General features: G+C 39.3%; 1 protein-coding gene across 1 annotated transcript in view; it reads right to left on the bottom strand.

Annotated features, from left to right (window-relative positions):
• WDR70 (WD repeat domain 70) overlaps nt 1–18,498 on the bottom strand; it is a 289,355-nt gene that overhangs the window by 37,392 nt on the left and 233,465 nt on the right. Inside the window, exons 11-13 of the mRNA XM_012807055.1 lie at nt 6,890–6,989; nt 4,405–4,489; nt 2,785–2,923 (exon numbers count right to left, since the gene is read on the bottom strand). Of these exons, the coding sequence (XP_012662509.1) occupies nt 2,785–2,923; nt 4,405–4,489; nt 6,890–6,989 (324 nt within the window). The remainder of the gene's footprint in view (nt 1–2,784; nt 2,924–4,404; nt 4,490–6,889; nt 6,990–18,498) is intronic.

Raw genomic sequence — 18,498 nt, 5'->3', positions numbered from 1 at the left:
AAAAAGAAAAAGAAAGAAAAGAATAGGAGATACTAGGTGGCACCTGTGGCTCAAAGGAGTAGGGCACTGCTCCCATATACTGGAAGTGGTGCGTTCAAACCCAGCCCTGGCCAAAAACTGCAAAAAAAGAATAGGAGATATTGCCTTTTGAGCAAATTAAAACTCAACACAGTAATTAATCTACTACAATAGAGTGTGGTATTTCCAAAAGAATGACAACTATCCTGGTTTTTAATGACAAAACCTAACAAAATAAGAGAGTTATTTTTTAGGCCTTTCTAGCAAAGTGTCCAACCTTTTCATTCTAAGAAATGTATTAATATTTATTTATTTTCTTACATTCCAAGAAGACTCAAAACTTGAGACAATAGGTTAAAAGAGCAGTTAAAGTCTCTTAACATAAAAACATAACATTCTACAGAAAAATGATGCTGTTTGTTATTAACAACAACAACCCATCACCCCCACTAAATCAACGATTTAAACGGCCTCGCTAAAGTGCATTGGGTGGTTTTCCTATTTTAAGCTCTCTTCATCTACATGTCAAAATTAATCTTAAAATTTGTTCTCTGACTTTTCTAAGACGACTTAATACATGATATCCTCCATCTAATGAACCTTCTCCTTTATTATTAGCTTTTCATTTGCTCATCTCCTAAATGCTGATTTTTCTTGGGCTCATTTTTCCTATCCTTTATGCCCCTTCTTTAATCAAATTCATCAGCAATCAAGATTTCAACTACAAGCTATAAATGCTTCTCCCCAAACTGTGCACATATTCTCTTAAGCACTAAACTTATTTGCCCATCTGTGTACTGAATATCTCTACCTAGAAGTCCTACAGGTACTCCAAGCTCAACCTAACAACGGGATTCACTGTCTATCTTCCAATATCTGCTTTATTTTTTCTATTACTTTTATCTTAAGGAACATTCATCCAGTCTCTTAAATTATAAAATTCCAGACTTCATCTACAAATGCTCACCAAATCTTATAAATCTAACCTCTACAATTCAACAGTTACCTAACTGTTGTAAAACCTGAATCTGAATGCATCGCTCCTTGCTTTTAAAAGAGAGCCACAAAATAAAAGTCATCTTCTTCTTATGGTATGCAAGGCCAGTTTACCTTCCAATCTCTACCTGTCCTCTCTCCTGCTCCTCTCTCCAAAGACACACCTATGATGTATAATACCCATGACTTGCACTTCCCAAGTATACTAATCTCTCATTCAGTAAATATTAACAGCTATCTGCTAGGCACTGTGCAAAGCACTAAGGACTCCCCTTGTGCCCTGGTGGAAGAAGATAAAAACAAATGATATAATATATGAGGTGGCTGTAAGTGCTATGGAGGAAAAAGAAGCAACTCAGAGAACAAAAATATCACATAATTTATCACATTATGAGACACTGATTTCTCCAGCAAATAGCATGTTCTCCCTATAAACTAGAGATGTCCAGCATGTCTTTAAAAATGCAATCATACTTCTACATTCCTTAATTTATTTATATTTCAATTCAAATTACAAGTTAAAAACATAACACCAAGAATGATACTGAAACATACAGTTGTTGAGAGGCACAGCAAAACACAGCTGACTTCTGGAACAGCTAATTTATAATAATTTTACTTTTTGAGATTAAAGTTGATGGGGGTTGATTGTTTTTCTTTGATTCTAGTGTTTTTGTTGGCTCCTGGATGTGAGTGCTGGCATATTTCAAATTATGTCATGAGATTAGAATCTGTTAAACTTAAAAATTCATCTTGATTTAGTCTGTTATTTTACTTATTCTATAATACTCTATATACCATGGTCTCAAATTTAGGGCCTACAAATTATAAAACTCCTTAGTATTGCTAGGACATAAGAGACAGGAGCTTTTTGCTAGTGATTTTAAAACAGTTTTCCAATCGTCTGAGTCACTCAAACGCATAATATATCTCAACTGTTTACAAAGAGCTGAAACAACTGGAGAAACCTATATAAAAGCACTGTTTAAGATACAGGATAGTGCTATGGGATTTGGCAATGAGCCAAAGAAAATTTATACAGACATTAATTGGCCTATTTTGTACTCAGAAAATCACAATGATTGCCTTACCATCTAAATAATACACATACTTTAAAAGAATTCAAATTTTCTCCTGGGAATCTTCACTATCATTGAATTACACGTGGTTCCAGTCCCAGGACATGAATGAGTGAATGCTGGTGTTTCAGTGTTCTCATAAATCTGTAAACAAAACTAACATTTTTTTGTGGGGTTTTTTTTTTTAAAGATGTAAAACTGAAATCTAAAATGTCTTAAATTTCCAAATACCAATTAAGCTCAGTGGAAGATGAGCCTTATCTTAGTAACTACAACTCTGACCAGCAGAATTCTGTCAAAGTCTTCAGGGTTTAGAAAGGAAAGATAATAAACTTTTATCACTTTCTGAGGGCATACTCTTCACTTCTGTCAATCCTTCGATCTTCACAAACATGCAGATTGTGGAATGCTCCTTTCTGTATCCTACATGATAACCAGCTTCTTCTCTTCTCAAGTTGGCTGGCAGAGAGGGAGAAACATCCCAGCCTCAGCTGAAATTCCAACTAAAGTGTGAACCCATTGGAAATATTGGAAAAGGGATAAATGTACTGATAACTTTGGTACTGGAGTAAAAAGCAGCTACCAGCATGCTGTACGGGCCAGGGCTCATGTTCTATTAAAGAAACAAAAAATGGCCAAGATGCACACTTCATTTCACTCTCAAGGCTGGGGGAAAAAAGAATATACATACCGCGTCTGTGATGTCTATCTCATACACCCTTTGGAAAGTCCTACGCTCAAAGAAAACAAGTTTGCCGCTACCACATCCTCTTTGAACAGATGTACCAGTGACTATGAGTTTATCATCTGGACTGAAACAGCAGTCAGTCCTAACAACAAAAAGAGTGTGTAAGTGCACATATAAGCTTATGACCACCCCAAATGTAATGCGTGAATTAAATCAAATATAGACATCATTGTAATAAGAACTCACTCCTATATAGGGCTTGTGAGTCAACCACTCACGTTAATTTGTTTAATCTTCACAAGTAGATATTATCTCCATTTTACTATTTAGGAAACTGAAGCAAAGAGTTTAAATATATCTTACCCATGATGATACCAGTAAGTTATATAGCTGGGATTCAAGCTTAAGCAGCCTGACTACAGAATCTGTGCCTTTTAACATCTACATTGTAACACTTCTTAATGTAAAGGGAGCATAGGAAAACTCAATGTAGACACTAAGAGTGTCTACAAAGAGTCATCATATATGACCAATGTCTACTAGTGATTATTTTGATCACTTCTTGGATTTTTACTACCACTACATTATCACCACCATCACCCCCAAATAATCTGAGTTGTGTCAAGTCAAGCACCATGAAACAAGTAGCAGGTTATACTGCAAGAAGCTAACTGATGACTGCAACACAACATCTCTTGTTATGAGAAGTCTGGCCACCTGAGTGTGATAAGTACGGAATGATCCAAAGAAGTTATGTAGTTAGCATTACCTGTAGCAAGCTCAATAGCTCAAAAAATTCTCATCAGCTATAAATTCATGTTTGCTTAGACAGATAAATGCCATGGGCAGTGGACCATGTGAGTTAGTGCTGTATTACTATAAAGCTCCCTTCACTTGATGCTCCCATTACCTTCACTCTCTCCCCGTTGGTCATTATTTAACACAAATGGGGAATTTCATTTCTATTAAACTAGAAAAATTTGCCTAGGCACCGACTATAGGACTATTTGTCTAATCCAGCTGCCCCCACACAACCCCCAATCTTTAAAAGCTTTAGTTGCCAGTTTAGTAAAATGGAGATAGTGTTCAGTTACCCAGGGCAAGACAGTCTGAACAACTGAAGGATGCTGAGTCATTGATAGGAATAAGAAAAATTTGAGAAAATTAGCTGTACTATAAATGCCTAGTAACTATTAGAATCGGTTTTAATGGTATGAGAGACTTAATATTAAAAAAAACTACAAATACACACGCCTACCCTATGATTTATACATTAAAAGAATTAACAATTAAATTATTCAATTTAATTTATACAACTAAAAGAACAATTGTTCATGTGCATATGAACATAGGACCTGTTCATGCACACAATATATACACACTCAAACACATGAACAACTCAACACACATCATTTTAACTTTAAAACGGTTTTTATAGTCTGAAGAACGTATTAATACAAAATAAAAGGAAAAGAAAATGCATCTTTCAAAAAGCAGATTTCAATCACTCCAGTCTCTTTTCTAGAAACTCTAAAGACATATAATACAAATTAACATTAAAATGAAAAAAATTTCTTTTCCATTCTCCTATTGCTGATCAAATATTAAAAATAGGCTACTTACATTGGGAACATGGTAGGAAGACCCGAGGCTGAAAAAAGTGGCTTATTAAATTGTCGGATGTCCCATAATTTTAATGTATCATCACCTAACAGAGGAATGAGAGGGGGGAAAAAAATGAACTGTGCAAAAAAAATTCCTCCAACTTCAGAGTCTGCTAAACATAGCCTATAAGGTGGGAAGTAAGGAAAGAAAGAGAGAAAGGGAAGAAGGAATGAAAGAAAAGAAAGAGAAAGGGGAAGGGAAGGGAAAGAAAAAAAGAAAAGGAGAGGAAAGGAAAGAATGAAGCCAGATGCACATTAACATTTTTTACTTTTTCAACCGTTCGGGGAGCTTGAACACAGTAGTTGCAAGAATAGTAGAAAGCTATAAGATAATGAATCAACCTTCTAGAAATTACTTTCCTGATTAATGTAGCATCTGCAGGCGAAAGGAACCCTGGAGAATCTAAAGTGATTTTAGAGCAGATGATAGTTCCTCTGTGGTATATTTAAGCATAACCTAACTTCTTGAGAATATCTTTTTTTGTTTGTTTTTGGAGACTATCTTAATTTAATAACCATCAGTACTGAAAATAGTTCAGTTCACAACAGATTCTTTTTCCCACTAGTGTGTGGGTAAAGCTATACATTAACAGTAATGGGGGTAAGCCATGTGATTTCCTTCCCTCCAGTGTAATTCTACCTATAGCAATCATTCTTCGCTTTGCTGGGGAGTACAGCTTTTCCAAGCCATTTAAAGAATAATGAATTTTTTTTAAGAATCACCTTTTTATATTTCTATAGGGCTACTAATTCCTGACCAGAACAAATGCCAAACCCACATAAGTAATGTTTTTGCTGTTCTTGTTCCCCAGTGCCCACAGCTGAGACCTGTCTTAACCCACTCAAGTCCAATAAAGAATCAGAATCAGGTGCAAATGAGGTGAGTGGAAAGTTCAGTAAAAATCCCCCTTCTCTCCCCAGTGACCCTTCCTCTGAAACTCAACTTTAGACAGGTGCACTAATCCACAACTGGCTGGACTCAAGACCTGCTTATACAGGGAGAACTTTCTAAGACTCACCTTTGAAATGTTACCCTACTGCTTTTAGTATTAAGAAAGGTTACATATCCCCACAATCCTCAAACAATAAGAAAATATTAATCTGCATTAGTTTCAGTTAACTTAAAAGGTTTTAGAGTCAGCAGAAACACCCTGGGGACTCCATGATGAATAGATTTCCATCTGCCATAGCCTATATATCCCAGAATGAAAATGATGGAATGCAGTATGCATGTTGTGTTGACCAACTCAGTCATCCAATACCAATTACAGGATGAAAGGAAAAGGGAAGATTTATCATCAAAATGGCTTTGACTGAAATAGAGGTTGGTCCTGTACTGCTAAGGTAGTAATTATCAACTGAGAGCTCATCTACTTTAGAATCCTTTTGGAAGAATTTTCAAAATAAACTCCCCTTTTGATCCCTTCTTCTCTCCTGGCTCCACCTGAGAGATTTGGGTATACCACCCTAAAGATGCAAGAGTGAACATGAGAATTTCTAAGGGGAGCATTTATCATTTCAATAACCTTCCAGAGAATGAAATCCACTCTTGGGATAAGAACCATAGTTTTCAAGTAAAGAATATATTTAGTTTTAATTGGGATTCATCTCTGAACTCAAGTACCCACTATAATTGACATATTTTGTAGATATTCCCAGTTGCCATGTCTAAAATAGAAAAGTACATGGACATGTGCTTTCATTTTTTTTTTTTTTTAAGTTTTGCAAGTGAGCATAGTTTGGCTTTATCAGCAAGGTTTCCTTACAGCAGTGGTTCTCAACCTTCCTAATGCCGCGGCCCTTTAATACAGTTCCTGTGGGTTGCAACCCACAGGTTGAGATCCACTGCCTTAGAGGAAAGAGAATCTGACTGGAGTTCCCAAGGGTAAAAGGAAATGAATTAGTTAAACTGAGGGAAAAGCCAAGTGCAAAGTCTCTTGTCTCTCTTCCCTCCCCTCTACACTAGGTCTTAATTTTTCTCTCTTGATTGCTTGAGCCCAGGAGTTCAAGGTTAAAGTGAGCTATGATCACACCACTGTACTCCAGCTTGGGTACAAAGACCCTGTCTTTAACACACACACACACACACACACACACACACACACACAAAAACCGGCATAGAAAGAAGTGGATGATCATCTATAAAATTTCGAAGATAGAGGCAAAGGTCATTTGTGGAGGCTTCAAACTCTTAGGGAATGTGAAGTTAAGATTAAAAACTTAGGCAAAATAGGGTAAATGTTTTCTAAATTTTACTTGATAACTTTTAATACAAACAATGTTGCCAAGTTGGAAGTGCATTTTAATGAAAAACTCAGCCTGACAAAAGCTCACTAATGAAAAGCATAGCTAGTTTTACTAAGCATGATTAGTATGGCATTTGTTAGAGTGAAATATGGTCATTTTACATATAGAAAATATCTAAAAGAAAACTTTTAACCTACCTCCACGAGAAGCAAGGACATTACCATCATAGGAAAAAGTCACACAAGAAGTGTCAGTGCCTGGGTCATGAGCCTGTTTATAGTGGAATTTAGGATGAACCTGTTTATAAAGACAAAGTGTTAACATTTTACCTGAATTCGAATGAGAACATTTTAAAGGCAAGAACATTTCAGTTTTTTGTGTTTTTTTTTTTTTTTGCAGTTTTTGGCCAGGGCTGGGTTTGAACCCACCACCTCTGGCATATGGGGCCAACGCCCCACTCCTTGAGCCACAAAAATGATATACACCTATAGATAAAGTACTAGTTTCACACAATAGTTTCAATATCGTTCGCTTTCCTTCCAAAAAACATTCACAAGGCTTTTGAAAATCATCTATTTGCTTTAATAAAGAGCCAGGAGGCATTTTTCAGATTGTGTTAGCAACTCAAGATTACAACTGCATTCAGTTTTTCATATTATGCTTATAAAATTGTTGGGGTCATTTCTTGTATTTATCTTAAAGAGTAAATATAAATAAAATTATAAATTAGCACATTATTTATTTTCTCAAAAAGTTATTGTATTCCTAGCATACGCCAGACACCGTGCACACGGTTGCAGATCTTTATCTTTTATGTGCTTGTTGAAGGATGATGATGTTAATAATAACCATAGCAGCTAACCCTTATACAATACTTATTAGATCCCAGGTGCTATATCCTTTACTGTCCTAATAGTCACTCTAAACTAGGTTCTAGTATCCCCACTTTATGGTTTAGGAAGTGAAGCATAGATATTCAAATACCTCATCCAAGTCCAGATGAGGTTTATAAGTAGCAGATCTGAGAATCTGAACCCAAAGAGCCTATTCTTAAATACTTCACTGTAACTCTTCTCTTATTGATATATTTTCATAGTCTTCTTACTTCTAAAATTGGTTTTGCATAAAGACTTATAAAAGTTACTCTACTACACCAATTTGCCATTCAGTTATGATTTAGTACCTAACCTGCACAGCCAAAGTACTAGGAAGTCAATTATCCCAAAAAGAATAGTCTATATGAACAAAGATATCTGACCCATTAAAAACTCTGGTGTCCTATATAACTGTGGTTAATGGAATGCCCTCCAAGAGGACTGCTCAAGCCAAAGAGTGTGAGTTTGCTAGAGTGAGAGTCTGTCTCAAAAAAATAAAAATAAAAAAAAGAATGCTCTCTATGATAGCTAATTGTGTGTGTGTCTGTATATACATGCACCACACTCAGTGATTACCCAATGGTTGTGAGCCTTTGCCAGTTTTCTTAAGGTAATTCTCTAGCAAAAGATAGGGCCATTGACTCTCTCCGACCTTCTCTGCTTCCCTTTCCATTTTCTCTGATAATGCTTACCCAGTAAATTTCTTATATGTTTAATCCTGTCTTGGTATTGTCTTCTTAGAGGTCCCAAGTGGTGCCAGGAAAAGGTCCAAAAACACAGGTCAGGGGTCCTCAAACTTTTTAAAAAGGGGGCCAGTTCACTGTCCCTCAGACTGTTGGAGGGCCAGACTGCGGGCCCCAGTACGAGTCAACTGCTAAGCAGGACAGGCAGCGGTGGTAAAAACACCTGGCAACAGATAAATGTCCTAGGCGGGCCGCATGTGGCCCGTGGGCTGTAGTTTGAGGACACCTGACACAGGTGGTAAGATGAGAATCTGGGACTGCCTCTCTTGTTGCTTAGTGGGACTATGGAGTGCAGACAGACCCAGCATTTAGTAGTGGTCCAACAGCTACAATTTATTGGAGGTGACCTGAGTGGAGGGAATGTCCTCGTGGGTGTAATGTTTTAGGCATTTAAAAGCCATGGGAAGGAACACTGCCTAGAAGGGTAGCAGCCTTGGCCAGTTACTGTTAAGTTGTTGAGATACCCCCAGAAGGATACTGGGAAACTGAGAGCCATTTACAGTCAAAGACTAAGTTGGAGAATGAGGACCATTTGAGCAGCTTTCAAAGAGATCATCATCTCTTGTAGTGAAAGAGCTGACACAGCAAAGGAACAAACAGAAGATCCAGAAGATCTGCTAATTAGATTTACAGAGCTCCAGAGACATTCTAATGCTCGAACAATGCAGGTCTGTTATTCTAAGGCCAGGGCTCTAGCTGGGAAAATCTGGGACCCTGAAACATAAGCAGAGGATATTTGGGTAGATGCCCCATGGTGTGCTGGATCTACAGACACCCTCCTCTCAGCTCCCTGGAATCCTCACAGCTTAAAGAGGTGGCCTACTCTTACCAAATAAGAGCCAGAATTTTCTCTGTGCTAGAAAATGTTGTCAATGCTCTTTCCCCAACAAGGTAACAGCTATCTCTTCTTAGGACCTAACTTTACCTCCTCTCCTGGCTACTGGGACGATAACAAGGGTTAAATGCCAGTATTAGTTAGGGAAGCACTAGGCCTGAGAAGGGAGGAATGAGATTGTATACCAAAAGAGTTGGAGGAATTAGCTAGCTGCGACTGGTAGGAGCCATGGAAGACCTCAAGTTTGAATTTTGAGGATGCCCAATCAAGAGGACTAGGATACAGAACGAGGTAGTTTGACTGATTTGAGGACACATTTTTGGACAGAGAATTTAATACCCTCATAAGGATTCCAGGAGATGGCAAACTTGTACTATTTTTCATATGTGGTTAGCAAAGAGATAGTCCAGCCTCCATCAATAACTGAACTGTGTTGCAATGATATGCCTGTTTGGTCATCTCAAACCAGGTGACTGTAGTGTGTGACTACCTCAGACTCTAACTGATGACCAGCTAGAAGCTGCAGCTGTGGGAGAGAGTTCAGCCACTGAGAAGTGTGAGTCACAGGCAGAATATGACGCCACTGCTCTGGAATCTTTTGGCTCCCCATGTGCTTGCAACTTGAAATTCAAGGTGTTTACTTTAGTCTATAAAACAAACCCCTTATGGCTAGGGCACAAGTTACCTCCACATTAATCTCTCTTCTTATAAACCATAGCTGAGATCAGCTGGTATACCAGTTAGGCACTCTAGATTTATGCTTTAGAAATCTGTATGCAAAAATTTTTTAAGCCCTACCGAAGACCATGCTTCTGGAATTTCAAGAAGTCATGAAATGAAACATCCTGTCTTTTGGGGATGTTGAGACTCTAATTTACAATCTTGAGGCTACATACAGAAATAATAAAAGATGGTAATATTATCTTATTAGACTATTTAAGTATCTGATATATTTTACTATTCTAATTTTCAACAAAATACAATTTTTATCAGGAAATAAATGAGATGACTAATATAAATTTTCATATGACATTCTGTAGGTCCAAATGAGGGTATCATCTAAATCACCATGAGGAATGATTTAAGAAGAAAGTCCTTCCAGAGAGCCAGCCTAAGAGCAGGGTTTCCCAGAGAATGTTTTGTGTAACATCATCATCTCAAGGGGCTATAGCCAAGTAAGCATGGGAAACTAGAGTTTATTTGCATACCATAACCTTGTCTTAAAGATTCACAATAAGCATCAGTATATTAAAAGCCAGAGTCTTTTAAGTAGTAGCCCTAGAATAAATCAAACTCTTCAACATTCCAAAGTTTATTTGATTATAAAGCCATTTTTTCAGACGGTACATACTAGCAGATTAAATATTCTTTTGACCTTACTTGGGGAAACACACATCTACAGCAAGTATTGGCAAACTTCTTCTGGAAAAGTCTAGACAGCAAATATTTTAGGCTTTGAGGACCACACTCTGTTGTAACTATTTACTTCGACTGTTGTAAGATGAAAATAACCATAGACAATATATAAACAAATGCATAAGCTGTGTGTTCCAATAAAACTTTATTTATAAAAAGAGGTGGCAGGCTAAATTTGGCCTGTCATTAGCTCACCCCTGATCTAGTGAGAATGAAAACCTTAAGAAAAGGTTGTTTCTTTGTTGTGTCACCATCAGCAAAATTAAAAGCTTTCTTGTGATTAGATAACAATTTTAAATTCTTTTTTTTTTTTTTTTGAGACAGAGCCTCAAGCTGTCCCCCTGGGTAGAGTGCCATGGCATTATAGCTCACAGCAACCTCCAACTCCTGGGCTCAAGCGAGTCTCCTGCCTCTGCCTCCCAAGTAGCTGGGACCACAGGCGCCCGCCACAACGCCCGGCTATTTTTTGGTTGCAGCTGTCATTGTTGTTTGGCGGGTCCGGGCTGGGGATTCGAACCCGCCACCTTAGGTGTACGTGGCTGGCGCCTTAGCCGGTTGAGCTATAGGCGCTGAGCCACAATTTTAAATTCTAACACTAATACTGGTAGTAACAGTAGTAATAACGAGAATAATAATACTAGCTACAATTATTGAATACATTGCTACTCAGTACAATAAAATGGACATTTTCTAATTTTATCCTTAAAACAAGTTTTCCAAGATATATATAACTACTCATATAATAACTAAGAAAACTGAGGCTCAGTAAGGCAACTCGCACAAAGACATGTGACTAGAAACTGCCAGAGAAAAAATTCAAATCCTGATTCTAACTTCAACCAAAACACCCCTTTATAATAAGCTGCAATATTTCTTCCTCTTGGTTTGTATGACAGATTGTTTTAGTAATGGCCTTTAATAAGTCTGGCCTCCTTGTATCTGCAGAAAGTTAGTACAAGGAGAACGGATAATATGAAATAACTTTTTTCTATTTCAAATTACATATATATTTTTTACACTATTAAAACTATTCTCAACTATTCTATTTCTCAAAAAGTTCTATTACAAATTCAACCTAAGGAAGAAACTAGCAGTCTTTCATCCAAATAGGGGAAGTAAAAATAATAAACCAGTCATGTTACCTCCATTTAGTTCCAGTCAATGAGAACCAATCATGGTACCTGATTATAAGAGCTAACATTTTTGGTATACTTACTAGGAGCTAGATACTTACCTAGGTACATGATATCTATTAACTCTTTAAATCTCCTCAACAGTCCTACAAGTACTATTATTATCCCCTCTTTCCAGGGATGGTATAGGGTGCAGAGTTGCCCTAAGTCATGTGACCAGTGTTAGAGCCAGGATTTCAACCCAGGTAGCCTGGCTCCAGGGCCTGCACTCTTACAAATCATGGCTCTTCTGACTTAAGGTTTCCTCAGCCTGGGAATTCAAAGTTGCAGTGAGTATAACTGTGCTACTGTACTCCAACCTGGGTGACAGGGTGAGACCCTGTCTCTAACAAGAAAAATTGAATAAATAAAGAGATAGTGGATGCTATAAAAAATTCTGGAAACAAAACAATCATCCATGGTTATACACAATTCCAGGCCACTGGCTAAATTCAGTTCATAAGCATAGGCTGATTATCCTTTATTCAAGATCACACCAAGAGTCCCTGAAGTAATTAGGAGGGGAGGGGAGGGGGAGGCTGATTGGTGGGACCATGCCTATGGTGCATCTTATAAGGGTACATGTGAAACTTTCTAAATGTAGAATATAAATGTCTTAACACAATAACTAAGAAAATGCCATGAAGGCTATGTTAACTAGTTTGATGAAAATATTTCAAATTGTATATAAAACCAGCACACTGTATCCCATGACTGCATTAATGTACATACCTATGATTTAATTTAAAAAAAAAAAAAAGAAAGAAACCTCAGTTAATAATAGTTGGAAGCCAAAAATAAGGAAATCTCACTCACTGCTGGGGGTCTCTTTAGCTGTCCTTTACATGATGTTTCATTTTCTCTTTAACTCTTAAGTTTGGTCTAACAGGGGTTGTGGGGTCTTAGGCTGTCTGTATCACATAAGAACCACAAATGTGAACACAAGTGCTGCTCCCAATTCAGCTCTTTAACTGAAGAGGAACTTGAAAGCCACTGTGCCAGCACCGGAAGCACTGCGCTGTGGAATGACCTGCCCAGACGGGAGAGAAAGCCTGGCGGTCCCCCCTTTGAAGTCCAGCTGCCTGAGATTCACTGGCAGCCGACCTTCAAAGAGAGCCGATGCTTCCTTCCCTCAGCCTGGCCGCCAAGCTTCCCGGGCAGCTGGGCAGATTTAGCCACTCTCTGCCCAGCTGTCTGCGAACCCTGGCAGCCAGTCTAAGTGAGGGATAGAGAGGTGGTAAGCAAAAGAGGCAAGGAAAGGGGTGGGGGGAGAGGGTGGCGGGCCCAGTGGCGCCAGGGAAGAGAGGATGCTGGGTTTCCTTGGAGCTGAAGGAGAGTCAAAAGACCAAGCTTCCAAGGACAGCACAATCCAACCTTACTACCAGGCAACTCTGCAGAGACCAAGGAGATTTCATATATACTTTCCTTCAAAAGCTGAATGAATTTCAAATCTTCTAAAGATTGCCCAGTTGCTGCAGAAAACAGTCCAGTCTTTACACAGAGATGTGAGAAACAAAGCCAAGATCAAGCATCAAAAATGTAGTCTTTTACTGATTTTGATTTTCCAGCAGCATGAGTTTACGCTTCTTAGAGGCTTTTGGGGGTTGTTTGCTGACTTTGTTGTGGCAACCCTTCTGTTCTCCTGGCAGCCAATAGCTGAAACAACTTATCTGTTTCTGCGCCTGTGCAGCAGATGCTTGGAGAAGACTGGCTCATTTAACATAAACATTACCAATGTGCTGTTATGTTTATCCTCTTGAACCATATGCTTAGAGTAGAGAATAGTGAGCATTATCAGCTGCAGGTGCAAAGGGATGCAGAACAGTGCTGTTTGTGACAACAATTTTTTTTAAAAAGTCTAATCAAGAATAAAGCTTTAAATATGGTAAAGGAGGAGACTAGTAAAGTGACTAGAATACAGGTGAACAGAAAGGAAGAATTGAGGGGAACAAGCAAAAGAGTAAATCATCAGATGTGCATTTTAGATGAAGTTCTCCAGCATGATATAGAGATAAAGGAGAGGGACATGAGAAGTCAGGAGGAAAATGATCATAAATTTCATTAAATCTTTTCTCTAGTACAATTTGATTAGCAAAGGAATGTATAGATGAGCTGGTATCATACACTACAATAATGTGGACAAAAGAACTAAATATTCAGATAGGTTATCTTATTAAGTCACTAATTACTAGTTATAAATTCATCTTCCCTCCTCTTTAGATCTCCTTGAAGCTATATGCCACAACAGCCAGCATTATTATTATAAATTATAAAATAATTACAGTAGCCAGTATTAAGTTTAGTGATATTAAAGATTATCATAAATTATAATCTAAATCCAAAAGTATAATAGTGAGCCTATGAAAGAAGCACAAATCAGTATTTGCTAAAATTCATTCATTCTACAAACTTATAGAGTCACTGCTATGCACAAGGCACTATGCTAGGTGTGGCATATGGCAAGATTAGTAAAATGGTTCCTGCCCTCAAGGAGACCTGTCTAGAAAGGGAGACAAACATAAAAACAAACAACTACTATAAATAATGGCAGTGTCCACAAACTATATAGTAAAACCACCAAAAATATACCATGGTAGTATAAAGGTGATAGGTGAGGCGGGGAGGAAGAGAAGTCAGGTGAAGTTTAGTGAGGATTCTTACTGTGGTCTTTGAAGGTTATGCAGGAGATTGCTAGGGATACAAGGAAATGTACTTCACTAGAGGACACAAAACACTAAAGATCAGAAGTATGAAACAAAAGCTGGGCGCAGTTTCATAATCCTGTAATCCTAGCACTATTGAGAGGCCAAGTCAGGAAGATCCCTTGAGGTCAGAAGTTTGAGACCAGCCTGAGCAAAGTCACTCATCTCTACTAAAAATAGAAAAATTAACATGAAGGTCCACACCTGTAGTCCCAGTTACTTGGGACGCTGAGACAGGAAGATCACTTCAGCTCAAAACTTTGAGGTTGACGTGAGCTAGGCTGAGGCACAGCACTCTAGCCCAGGTGACAGAAGGAAATTCTGTCTTAGAAAAAAAACAAACAGTGAAACAGAACATTACTTTTGGAACTACAGGTGGACTCAATAACAGACCAGTAATAGATAAGACTGGAGACACAGCAGTGAAATCATTAGTGGCCTCATATGTCCTTTTACAGATTTAAAATTATTTTTACTTTGTAGGCAATGTTAAGCCTCTGAAGGGTTTTAAGGATAAAGAAGTAATATTATCACATCATTATTTTTAAAGATTACTGCAGTGATGAGAAAGATAAACTGGAAGAGTGATGACTGAGGGCAGGGAGGTAAGTCAAGAAACACCAACAGTGGTCCAGGTGAGTCCAAGTGAAGGCTAAAGGCTGAGTAATGGAGGACTGAGTATGTAAGAGCAATTTAAGCTGCAGTCAGTGACTTCGATATGGACAGGTCCAGATCATTTGTGAAGTGAATATTGTGAATATAGACTACTCTGGGTAAGAACGTGGCAATGAAAGAAGCAAGAGCTGGAGAAGGCTTTTGTTAAATAAATAAAAAGCAGAAACTTGAGCATATTTTCTAGGATCCAATAGGGATGAAAAGGATAAACATACAGGAAAGGGAGTAACTGATAGAATTAGGTCTCAGAGGAAGCAGGAAGAACATGATCAAATGCACAGGTGGAAGGATTAGTGGGAAAGGAGAGGAGAAAGACCTCTTCCTTGGAGATTGCAGGGAAGGAGGCTGAAAGACCAAAGCAATATGAATACAGAAACCCACAATCCTACAAGTGTGCAGAGTCTTAACAGAAGGCCGGCCTACTGTCCCTATTTTTTCAAGTAAAGGAGAGGACATAAGTGAGTTGGAAATGGGGGTGTAATGGGGATGTAAGTGAAACCAGAGAAGAGCTGGGAAAGTTTGAAAACACTTGATGGCATGAATGACTCGGCTAACTGGACAAAGAAAAAGGAAGGGCCCAGAAGGAAATACAAATCATAAATATGAAATGGCACCAATTGTAAAACTGTGGGTTTTCTCAGGTTGGACTGAGAGTCAGAACAAAGAAGCAAAGAACCCATATAACTGGGGTTACAGTATAGAAAACAGAGAACAAAGCACTTTTTAAATGTTCGTAAAATGTATATTGCAGAAATCAAATGATCTTTTCCCTTTTCTCCAAGGCCTGTGTCCCAGAGTTAACTGGTTTAAATTTGCATTTTGCCTCAAAAGATAAAACTTCAGTCAGTGTAATGCACCTTGGTGGCTCTATTACAAAACTAAAACCATCTTCCCTTTTCAAATGTTCACTTTGTTAGAGAAAATAGTCTAATAATAACTAAAAATGAGAATCCCAATATTGTTTACCCTAAGCATTACATTAATTTATTTCAAAAAAGCAGGAGCTCCAATTTTATTTAAGAAATCAATTTGAAGCAATTGTTGATTGGCTACCTTCTAGGTCCCTGACATTGTGCCACACTGTGGGAACAAATGGAAAATATAATCCCTGCCTTCAGAAAGATTACACTTTAATTCATACTATGTGTTCTAATAATTTTTTCCCTTAAAAAAACTTATGTTTGTTAATAATCCTAGTAATATGAACCTTTCAACTAAAACCATACACAAAAAAACACTGACCAGTAACAGTCAGAGAAAAAATAAAAATAAAATTATATTTCCACTTATTTTTTAATTTGAAAAGAAGATGGAAGAAGTGAATAGGAATTTATAACAATTTATAGGCATTCAAAAAGTTAGAGATTTCCAGCCTCTCCTAATAAACAAAAAGATCTACCACCCCTTATTTCCACATCACAACAATAGGATAATGGAGGAAAGAGACTGCCTTAAAGTAACATGACAAAGAAACTGTCTTATTTTGAAGAAAAGAAGAAGTAAGTCATTTATTAGTAAATCATTAAACATAAGCACAGGGATATCCTGAACTATTTTAGTTAAGGCAGGCCAAGTCTTTCTCTCCTTTGGGCAAACATATAAGTTTTATGGATGGACGTAAATCAGTCTTCATCAGGGATCCAAAACTGAGATCTGAAAAATTCTCTACCAGGTATTTAGTATTTACCTTTATCCTGGAAAACATTTATTTATCTATAAACCTGTGCTCTTCTCCACAAGCTGAAAATATTCTCTTAAACTCTCCTGAATTTTAATTGAAAAACACTGAAACACTGCTGTTTACCAATACTTCATGTTCTGAAAGACTAATTCATAAGTGCATGAATGTTTAAAATAAAAGGCAAATGTTGCTATATGGGATTAAAAAAAATGATTCAACTATATATACCTATAGAAAACCCACTTTAAATTAGTTTAAAAGTAACACAATGGAAAAAGATACATTAGGCAAATAAAATTCATAAGAAACCTAGAAGATGTATATAACTATCATAGAAAGCACTTGCGAATCTGGGAAGATGGCCGGCTAGTAGCAACCCTGGTCAGAGGCTCCTGAGCAAAGGAAGAAAAACTGGTTGGAATCAGAATCTATGAAGCCAAAGATGGGGAGGTGAGCCCAGAAAGAAGTTCGGCAAGCTATAAATCCAAGGAAGATCATCTAAGAACATAAAATACATGTACAAAGCGGGCCCTAGAACTGCTTACTAGAGCTGGCCCCCTCCCGCAGGTGGTGGGTGGCCACAGAGAAGCCCCTGCGCCGGGCAGCCACAGAAGTACTTGCTAGAGCTTAGCGCACCCCTGCTGGTGGCGGCGGACGAGTCCCCCACTCTGGGAGGGCCTAGAACTGCTTGCTAAAGCTGCGCACCCCACAGGCGGCAGAGAAGCACCCTGCCCCAGGGCTCTGGGCAGGTCCAGACGGGTTGCTAGAGTCGCAAGCCTCCCGCAGGCGGCGGGGAGCTGGAGTGGAGTTCCCCTGCTCCGGGCAGCCACAGAAGTACTTGCTAGAGCTTAGCGCGCCCCCGCGGGTGGCGGTGGACGAGTCCCCCACTCTGGGAGGGTGTAGAACTGCTTGCTAGAGCCGCGCACCCCACGGGCAGCAGAGAAGAACCCCACCCCAGGGCTCTGGGCAGGTCCAGAATTGGTTGCTAGAGCCGCAAGCCTCCCACGGGTGGTGGGTGGCTGGAGTGGAGTTCTCCTGCTCCAGGCAGCCACAGAAATACTTGCTAGAGCCTAGTGCACACCTGCGGGTAGCGGTGGACGAGTCCCCCACTCTGGGAGGACCCAGAACTGCTTTCTAGAGCTGCGTGCTCCAAGGGCGGCAGAGTAGATCCCTGCTCCAGGGTTCTGGGTGGGCACAGAACTGCTTGCTAGAGCCTCACACCTCCTGTGGGCTGCGGTTGGCCACAGAGGATTGCCTCTGCTCTGGGCAGGCACAGAACTACTTGCTAGAGCCTCGCATACCCCGCGGGCGGAGGCAGAGGAGTCCCTCACTCTGGCAGGACCCAAAACTGCTTGCTAGAGCTGTGCACCCCATAGGCGGCCGAGGAGATCTCCGCTCTAGGGCTCTGGGTGGGCCCAGAACTGCTTGCTAGTGACAAGGGTGTCCTACAGGCAGTGGCAGAGGAATCCTCCGTTCCAGGCAGACCCCAAACAGCCTTCTAGAGACATGCACACACCCCACGGGGGCCAGTGGAGGAGTTCCCTGCTCCAGGCACCTATGCTGGGTGGGCCCAGAATTGCTTGCTAGAGCCACGAGCGCCTTGCAGGAGGCGGTGGAGGAGTCTAGCAATCTGGGTGGGCCAAGAACTGTTTGTTAGAGCCACGCATATCCCACAGACGGAGGTAGAGGAGTTCCCCACTCCGGCTC

This window comes from Otolemur garnettii, unplaced genomic scaffold, assembly GCF_000181295.1.
Source record: "Otolemur garnettii isolate 467f Iridium unplaced genomic scaffold, OtoGar3 scaffold00063, whole genome shotgun sequence".
NCBI classification, from domain to species: domain Eukaryota; kingdom Metazoa; phylum Chordata; class Mammalia; order Primates; family Galagidae; genus Otolemur; species Otolemur garnettii.
This window is presented reverse-complemented; position numbering and strand designations above follow the sequence as displayed.